Source organism: Culex pipiens, chromosome 2 (genome assembly GCF_016801865.2).
Source record: "Culex pipiens pallens isolate TS chromosome 2, TS_CPP_V2, whole genome shotgun sequence".
NCBI classification, from domain to species: Eukaryota; Metazoa; Arthropoda; class Insecta; order Diptera; family Culicidae; genus Culex; species Culex pipiens.
The window spans coordinates 48,073,574-48,083,002 of NC_068938.1; the positions used below are offsets into that span (position 1 = coordinate 48,073,574).

General features: G+C 45.6%; 1 protein-coding gene across 1 annotated transcript; it reads right to left on the reverse strand.

Moving 5' to 3' along the window:
* Positions 1-6,668: 6,668 nt before the first annotated feature.
* LOC120428325 (uncharacterized) lies at positions 6,669-7,857 on the reverse strand. Its single transcript, XM_039593322.2, has 3 exons — positions 7,730-7,857; positions 6,998-7,660; positions 6,669-6,924 (listed from the first exon to the last, which is right to left on the reverse strand). Exons 1-3 carry the CDS (start codon positions 7,781-7,783, stop codon positions 6,727-6,729), a joined length of 915 nt encoding a protein of 304 aa, XP_039449256.1. The 5' UTR covers positions 7,784-7,857; the 3' UTR covers positions 6,669-6,726.
* Positions 7,858-9,429: the final 1,572 nt, after the last annotated feature.

Genomic DNA, 9,429 nt, shown 5'->3' on the forward strand with positions numbered 1-9,429 from the left:
CTCGGCTAGAGTACGGTCAACCAAACTAAGCTAAGCTAAGCTAAAATATATATATATATATATATATATATATATATATATATATTATATATATATATATATATATATATATATATATATATATATATATATATATATATATATATATATATATATATATATATATATATATATGACGAGTTGGTGTTTATTCGGGGAAAGAGAAGGAATTCACAGTGGGTGGTGTTTAAATAATATCTTGCGCGTGGCATGGCCTGCTGCGCCTAAAGCTACTTAAAACTAAAACCAGGGTCGCACTTAGGGTTGACTCACAACACCCCCTCTCAAACCTAACGTGCTTCGATGCTTCTTGAATGAAACAGCTGGGAGACCCTTGGTGAAGACATCTGCGAGCTGGTCCTTTGTCGGGATGTACTGCACCTTGATGAGCTCGTCCTGGATACACTCACGGATGTAGTTGTAGCGTATGTCCAGGTGTTTCATCCGCTTCTGGTCTCGTGGCTCCTCCGCGATGTGAATGCACGACTGGTTGTCCTCGTGAATTACAGCCGGCGCGTCCAGCGCGATCCCGAAATCGCTCAGCAGGTTCATCAGCCAAATCGATTCGCAGGCAGCTTGGCTGAGGGACACGTATTCGGCTTCGGTCGACGAAAGTGACACAGTGGCCTGCTTCCTGCTTGTCCACGAGACTGTGTTGCCGAACACCTTGAACACGAACCCAGATGTTGAGCGGCGATCGTCGATGTCGCTTCCCCAGTCCGCGTCCGCGAATCCCACCAGCGGGTCGGCGGTCTCGGACCGTTTGTACTCCAGGCTGAACTCCTTCGTTCCTTGCAGGTACCGCAGGACACGCTTCAAGTGGATCCAATGCGTGTCAGTGGCGGCGCTCTGGAAACGGCTCAGGAAGTTCACCGCGATGCTGATGTCGGGCCGCGACGACAGCATCAGATACGTGAGGCATCCGATTAGCTCACGGTAAGGATGCTCCGTGACTGCTTCTTCGTCCTTCTTGCGAGCCAGCTTCACGTTCGCTTCCAGCGGGGTTCCGAGGGGCTTGCATTGGTCCATCCCAAATCGCTTCAGTAACCCGGAAACGTACTGAGACTGGTTGATGGTCAACGTACCTTTCTCGACGTCGCGCTCGATCTTCAGTCCTAGGAAGTTCCGAAGCTCCTCCAAGTCTTCCATCTCGAACTCTTTGGCCAGCTGCACCTTCACGTTCTTCAGCTCCTCCAGAGAGTTGGACGCCAGCACAATGTCGTCCACGTAGAGCACCAGGTACAGTTTAACGTCCTTCGTGACCTTCGTGTACAGACAGCAATCGTACGGCGACCGCTTGAACCCCAGCTTGAGGATGAACTGGTTGAACCTCTCGTTCCAGCTCCTTGGCGCCTGCTTCAAGCCGTACAGGGATTTGTTTAGCTTGCATACCTTACTCCCCCTCTCAAATCCTGGAGGCTGTCGCATGTACACGGTTTCGTTCAGGTGCCCGTTCAGAAATGCTGTGCGGACATCCATCTGGTGCAGGTGAAGATTTTGCTGAACCGCTACAGCCAGCAGCGTGCGAACGGTGCTCATCCGGACGACAGGGGCGTACGTTTCCTGGTAGTCGTACCCCGCACGTTGCGAGCACCCCTTCGCGACGAGCCGTGCTTTGTACCTGGCAGCGGTACCGTCTTCCTTCTTTTTGATTCTGAACACCCACTTACAGGACACAACTCGGCGACCAGCGGGAGCCTCGACGAGGTCCCACGTGCGGTTCTTCTCTAGCGACCGCAACTCGTCGTCAATAGCACGCTTCCACAGCGGCCAGTCGTCGCGTTTCTGCAGCGCTTCAATGGTGTCGGGAATCTCGTCCACGTAGGCCTCGGCGTTCAACGCAAAGGCGACGCAGACGTCGTGGTCGTGCCTCGCAGGCCGCTTTTGCTCCAACTCGTAGTCGGAGAATCGGGCCGGACGCTTCCTGGCACGTCCGCTTCTTCTTTCAGCCGCAGCTTCCTCCTGTTCCGGTGCTGCGTTCTCTTCTGGCACTTGGTCTTCTTCTTCGGGCACTTCTTGGTCAAAGACTTCGTCATCTGACTCGGATTCGGCCTCGGAGTCCACTAGCACTTCCACAACTTCTTCTTCTTCTTGCTCCGGATCAGGATCATCGTCACTGTCCAGATCTTCGTGTTCTTGTTGGCGCACGATAGAATCTGAGACCATATGATCGTCCGTGTAAACTTGATTGTGCATCACTTTTTCTTCCACTTTTACGTCTCTGGCGACGATCACTTGCTTCTTCACAGGATCCCACAGACGATAGCCATTCATCCCGTAGCCGACCAGGACACACACATGGCTCTTCGCGCTCAGCTTCGACCGCTTCTCCTTCGGAATGTGGGTGTACGCCTTGCTGCCGAAGACACGCAGTTTCGACACGTTTGGCTTGCGTCCGAACCACATCTCGTACGGCGTTTTCGCGTCCCGAAGCGCAGCCGTGGGACTCCTGTTGATCACGTGCACCGCAGCCAGCACCGCTTCACTCCACATGTTCCAGTCGATTTCCGCGTCCTCCATCATGGCACGTGCACGCTCCATCACCGTCCGGTTGAACCGCTCCGATTTCCCGTTCTGTTCCGGAGTGTACGGTACGGTCGGTTCCATGACAATACCAGCATCGTCGCAGTACTTCTTGAACTCGGTGTTGATGTACTCACGGCCGTTGTCACTTCTCAGTCGGGCAATTTTGGTTCCGAAGTGAGCAGTGGCCATCGCCGCGTACTTCCGGAACGCATCCAACACCTCACTCTTCGCCTCAAGGATGTAAACAGCAGCGAAGTGAGTGTAGTCGTCGATGAAGCTCACGAACATCTTCTTGCCGTTCCAGGATGCCGGGTTGAACGGGCCACACACGTCGGAGTGGATGAGCTCCAAGGGACGCGAAGAACGAGGCTTGGTCGCTTCTTCAAACGGCAACCTCGCTTGCTTCCCCTTCATGCAGCACTCGCAAATCTCCTTCTCTGGCTTCGCGTTCTTTCCAACATCCAGTCCCTCGACCATCTCGTTCCGGATCAGCTTCATCAGACCAGTATTCCCGATGTGTCCGTACCGGCGATGCCACAGCGACAACTTGCTCTCCGACTCACCAACCATGGCCGATCCACGCACGACTTTCACATCCAGCTCGTACAAACGCCCGTTCTGTTTCGCCGTACACTTGACCTCTCCGTCCTTCGTGATTCGCGCACCTTTCTGGCCAAAAATCACCTCCATGCCGCGCTCGGCAACCTTCTTCACGGAGAACAGGTTCGTCAGCAATCCAGGCACGTACAGAACGTCGCGAACCGTGCAGTTCAACGTCCGCGTTCCGATGTCGGCCTTCATTTTGACGTCACCAACGTAGCGACCCTCGAGCGTCACTCCAGCCTTGGCCACGTTGATCACCGTGGGGGATTCCATCCGTCGTATGTTCACCAGTAGACCCTTCTCGCCAACCATGTGCTCGGACGCACCACTGTCCAGCACCCACCGGAACTTTCCGTGTGTCTCCACGCTGTTGGCTTCTTGCGCTACTGACACAAACGACACGTCATCGTTCGCACCGTCCTTCGTTTCCGCCGCGTGTGCCTTCCCCTTCTTCCGGCGATGCGAGCTTCCGGCGGCCTGTTCCGCTTTCTCCTTCTCCGGGCAGTCCGCCTTCTTGTGTCCAGGTTTGCCGCAGGCGTGGCACTTGAACGTAAATTTGCCGCCTTTTCCCGCAAACGCTGAACTCGGCTCCGCCTTGGGCTCAACCTTCACTGCAAGATGGTGCCGTTCCACGTCCTCGTTCAAAAGCCGTGACTTGATGAATTCCATCGAGCATTGCTCGACCGGCAACGTCTTCAGCACGGTAATCAGCTGGGCGTAGGACTTCGGCATCGATTGCAGCAGGAAAAACACTTGCACCGGCTCGACGAACTTGATGTTGGCCGCTTCCAGCTCCCGGACCACCCTCTCGAACTCCAGAATGTGCTCCTCCATGTCCTGCTCTTCGTCATACCGCAAGGTGGTAAACTGGTTCAACAGCAGAAACACGCCGGAAACTCCCTTCTTGTCGAACGCCTTCTGGAGGGTGTCCCAAATGGCCTTCGGAGACCGCTTTCCACGGATTCTTTCCAGCTGCGAGTCGGCAATCTTGTGGAGCAGAACCGACACACACTTCGCGTCCTCTTCTCTTCGGACGTTCCGAAGCGCTTCCTTCCGCGCCTGTTCCGCCGCATCATCCGCCTCCACCGCCGGGAAAAACGGTTCCTGTTCCAGCGTCCGCTGAACACAGTGAAAAATCTTCAGTTCCCGGAGGTAGGCCTCCATCCGAAGACTCCAATTCGGCCAATTCTTCCCGTTGTACAGGTACACTCGCGGATTTTGTTCGTATTCCATCGCGAGCACGTTTCTTTCCGCGTCTTACTTCCCGAAAAACTTAACTCAAAATCGAATCGCGAAAAATGGCGTCACCTTCCCGAACTCTGCGCACGTGGAAAAAAAAAAAAATTTTCCTTCCGGTCGCGGTTACTATGGCAACGCGCCACGCGATGTGCTGGGCCACACAACCTGACGAGTTGGTGTTTATTCGGGGAAAGAGAAGGAATTCACAGTGGGTGGTGTTTAAATAATATCTTGCGCGTGGCATGGCCTGCTGCGCCTAAAGCTACTTAAAACTAAAACCAGGGTCGCACTTAGGGTTGACTCACAACAATATATATATATATATATATATATAATACAGTCATGCCCCGGTTTTGCACGCCTCGGTTTTGCACTGCCCCGGTTTTGATTCGTACAGCTGCCTCGGTTAAGCACGGCCCAGTGCTTAACTGAAGCACAGAGCTTATGGGATTTTGGCTATGTGAGAGACATTGGCTAAGCGCATGAAAAATCATGTAAACATAAAAAAATTATAGTGTTTTGGAATCGGGATGATGTCAGCTATTCATTGAAATTATGATTTCATGAAAATTTTCACAAAAATACGTATTTTTCCTGTATTTGAAAATGCAATGTTTCTCGAAAAAATACTCAAAATTATTCTTGATTTTATTGGTAAGTTTTAAAACGAGCACTTACAAAGAACTCACTTTCATGATTGATGAACTCCAATGCATATAAAAAGTCACAAACAGGAATAAGGGAGCAAAAAATGGGACGCGAATGTCAAGAAAATGAAGGAATTCGACGGAAATGGACATTTTTGTCTCAATTCTCTCTTGTTTTGCACAAACGATGAACGTTTTGACCGAACGATGATCATTTTGCTTTGTGCGTGTTTGAAAAGATCTCAGTGAAATCGAGAATATTGTTATTGCAATATGGGTATCAAATGATTGGAATTTTTTCATACATTTCGAATGAAAATACGTATTTTTGAAAAAAAAATACTGAAAATTTCACAATATTTTTTTACAATATGGGTATTTCGGCACACAGTTTTTACAATATGGGTATCAAACGATCAGGAATTTTTCATTCATTTCGAATGTAATAACAACATTTTTTGAAAATACTCAAAATTTTCACAAAACTACGAATTTTCGAAAAAATACTCAACATTTCTATTTTTACAATATGGGTATCAAACTTGGTATCAAACGATTTGGAGTTTTTCATACACACATTCGAAATGTATGAAAAACTCCAAATCGTTTGATACCAAGTTTGATACCCATATTGTAAAAATAGAAATGTTGAGTATTTTTTCGAAAATTCGTAGTTTTGTGAAAATTTTGAGTATTTTCAAAAAATGTTTTTATTACATTCTAAATGTATGAAATTCCCGATCGTTTGATACCCATATTGTAAAAACGGAAATTTTGTGTATTTTTTCGAAAATACGTAGCTTTGTGAAAATTTTAAGTATTTTCAAAAAATTTTTATTACATTCGAAATGTATAAAAAATCCTGATCGTTTGATAACCAAATTGTAAAACTGAAATTTTGAGTATTTTTTTTTTGAGAATACGTAGTTTTGTGAAAGTTGTGAGTGTTTTCAAAAAATGTTTTTATTACATTCGAAATGTATGAAATAATCCCGATCGTTTGATACCCATCAATATGGCGACGAACTGTCACTTTTTACACGGCGCTCACGCACACTATCAAAACAAACGTTTGCTGGTGTGTGTAGACGGTGTAGACTCCGTTTAAAAGGGTGTCAAACTAAATAGTGACCCCGTTCGTTTGACAACAGTTGGTGTCAAACCATGGGGGTTTGAGCGTACAGTACATGTTCGATAATTGGGCTGAGAACGTAGCCCAGTTACCCAATGCTGCTCGCTAATTGGGCTGAACGAAAAATGTCCCCTCGCCACCGATTTATAACATTTTCTCTACAAAATGAAAAAAATTAAGGTTGCTTAAATTTTTTTTCCAGGGCTCACCCTTAAATTTTCCTTTTCATACAAACTTGAAATATGTTTTTTTTTTGTGCAAACTCGTGACCTCCTTTATTTTAAATGCAGACGTGTCACAATACCTTAAAACATAATAAAATAAAGTAGTCCCCGTGAAAAAAAAAAAAAAACTTTTAACATTATTGTTTAAAAATAGGTTTTCAGGACAAATAAAATAAGCTGGCGGGCCTTACCTGAAACGTGAGAAAAAAGCTTGCTCGTTGAAAAATCCTTTTAAAAAAAATAATCTTAATCCGTAGCACTTGTTAGTTTTTTTTATTCGATTAGAAACGATCAATCCATTTTACACAGAGCATCTTCACACTCCCGTTTTGAAACAGTTGGCCACATCGTCGGGCAGCATCCGGGCGGCGGTGATGGCCTGCTCGGCCACCGAGTTGATTCCGGAGATGGCACGGCCGATCGAGTTGCCCGCCTCTGTCGCTGCCAGTTGGACGACAATGTCCTGCTGGTAGGCCAGATCCTCATTCAACTGCGGGATCGCGTATTCCAGGAGCTGAAGAGAAAGGCGAGAGGAGGTGTAATTTGAGTTAGTTGTTAGTGAGGAAGGGGGTCTTTTCGAAGGGTACCGATTGAAGGCAGGCGATGGTTCTGTTCTTAAGATCTGGACGGGTCAGTCCAAGACTGTTGCAATAATCAGCGGTTGTGCCCATGCTGCGGAAATTGTTGCCCGCCAGTTGGGCGTAATCGGATACGGCCGTCAGGGTACGGGAAAACGCATTCTTTTCGTCGGTTAAAAACTTTTGAAAACCCGAACTAGCGGTTGTGACGAGGGTGGCTGGTGATCCGATGTATTTCCACCAACACGTGAGCAGTTTCGACGAGCTTGAGAGACTAAACTGGATGGTGATGTTGGTATCGGCCGCAGAGATCGCATCCATCGTGGCCGAAAGATTGGCGGTCATCGTTGGTGAGATTGCTTTGGTAACTGCATCGAAAGTTGCGCTTATGTTGTCTGCCACAGGGGCCATGCTGTCCAGCAGTGCCTGACCGGTGGCGGTTAGTTCTTTGGAAATCTTATTGGCCATCGGCCCCGTCACCGGATCCGCCAGGACATATCCCATCCAAAATTTGGTCCAATCCTGGTTGTAGACGACGCCACCGATCAGAGTCTTGAACATGCTTCTTATATCCGAGGCTCGGTCCTTAATGGCACCGGACAGTGCGGTGACCGCAGCATCGACGACGGACTTTTGATAGCTTACGGTGGTAGCAATATCAGCCGTCGAGTACTGGAAAAGGATAAGTATTCGTTGAAAAACCTGACGCTCAATCTTGTGACCTGTTCAGAAATGGCTTACGTGTACCCCAACGACGACCAGTAGCAGCAAAGTGGCTAATCGCGATCGATTCATGTCTTCTCGTGATACGCACGTCAGCGATTCTTAAAAATATATCCGTGGCTGGGGACAGGACGACAGATTTATATAGATTTAAAATGAATATTCGGTTTGCGGTGCAAAAAGCCCAACTGAACAAACAGCCCAACCTGGGTTGACACTGGGGAGTGGAAAAACACGCGAATGCGAATGCAACTGGCCTTCACGCGAGTGACTTGAATTTTGTTGGTTAAATTAGGACAGTTTTGATAAAATAGATGTGAGATCAGAAGCAAAATGTGATTAATAAATTGTCTGATCACAATGTTGCCTCTGATTTTATTTTTATTTTATCAAAACGGCTCGAATTTGACACAATTAAAATAATTAATGCAATAATGCTTCTCATCTGTAGTTGGTTGGTAGTAGAAAAATCTTCAAAAGAATAAAATGTTTTGAGCATTTTCAAATCAGGCATTTACATGAATCATGGTGTCAATTTCTGGGAAAGTAAGGTAAAAACTGGATTTATATTTGCCAAGGAAAGGTCTTAGATGTCATGAAATGTTGTGCGAGGTCAGACAATTTTATAATATTGATTTTATTTTTTTCTTCCAACTTGTATGAAAATGAAAATACATTCCAGACTCGATTATCCGAAGCATCGATTATCCGAAGTTTCGATTATCCGAAGGTTTGTATAGGACTTCGGATAATCGAATCACGATCAATTTTTTTCTCTTTTTCTTGTTTTAAACATCAAATCCGAGTTCTGCGACCACATTTTAGTCAAATTTGAATAGTTGATTGCCTATTAAATAATAAAATACATTTTTTCAATATTTCGTCACCGCCATATTGGTCGCCATGTTGGATTTAAAGACTACGAAAAAAATGTTTCTCCTGATTCGATTATCCGAAGTGAAATTTTTCCGAGGACTTTGAATAATCGAGTCTGGACTGTATTTCATCTAAATTTTGAAAATCTTACGAATTTTAAAGTTTATTGTTCTCGTTTTAAAAATGCCAGTAAATTTTAAGCGTTTTGTAAATTTATTAAATAATATGAATAAACAGTCCAGACACGATTATCCGAAGGCCTCGGAAAAAATTCACTTCGGATAATCGAATCACGAAAAAAAATATTGTTTTCGCTGCCTAATTTTTTATTGTTGAGCTTAAGTATGACCCCTAAACTACGTTAATGTGATTTAAAACTTTTAAATCCAAGATGGCGGCCAATATGGCGGTGTTGAAATATTGAAAAAATGCATTTTATTATTTAATAGGCAATCAACTATTCAAATTTGACTAAAATGGGGTTGCAGAACACGAATTTGATGTTTAAAACAAGAAAAAGGAAAAAAATTGTTCGTGATTCGATTATCCGAAGTCCCATACAAACCTTCGGATAATCGAGTTTGGGCTGTAACTGTATTTGTTGGTTCTTTTGTTTTCTAATACTTTAAGTCATATCCAGAGCTTGAAAAAAGGTCACTGACAAAAATGGCTGATATGGCTCATCCATAAAGTACGTCACGCTAAAATCAGGCAAAATTTAATTTTTTGAATTATATTTTTTGATTTTCTTAGAACAATGCAATACTTCTCCGAAAACCAACGTTTTTTCATTCGAAAGTTTTGCAACTGTATCCCGCGAAGGTCATTTTCGGTTGACGCGT

Excerpts from the sequence above, each read along its gene's own strand:
- LOC120428325 (XM_039593322.2), bottom strand. The coding sequence starts at position 7,783 with ATGAATCGATCGCGATTAGCCACTTTGCTGCTACTGGTCGTCGTTGGG. Across the intron at positions 7,661-7,729 it reads TGGTCGTCGTTGGGGTACAC|TACTCGACGGCTGATATTGC; the intron begins GTAAGCCATTTC and ends ATCCTTTTCCAG. Across the intron at positions 6,925-6,997 it reads CCATCGCCTGCCTTCAATCG|CTCCTGGAATACGCGATCCC; the intron begins GTACCCTTCGAA and ends CTTTCTCTTCAG.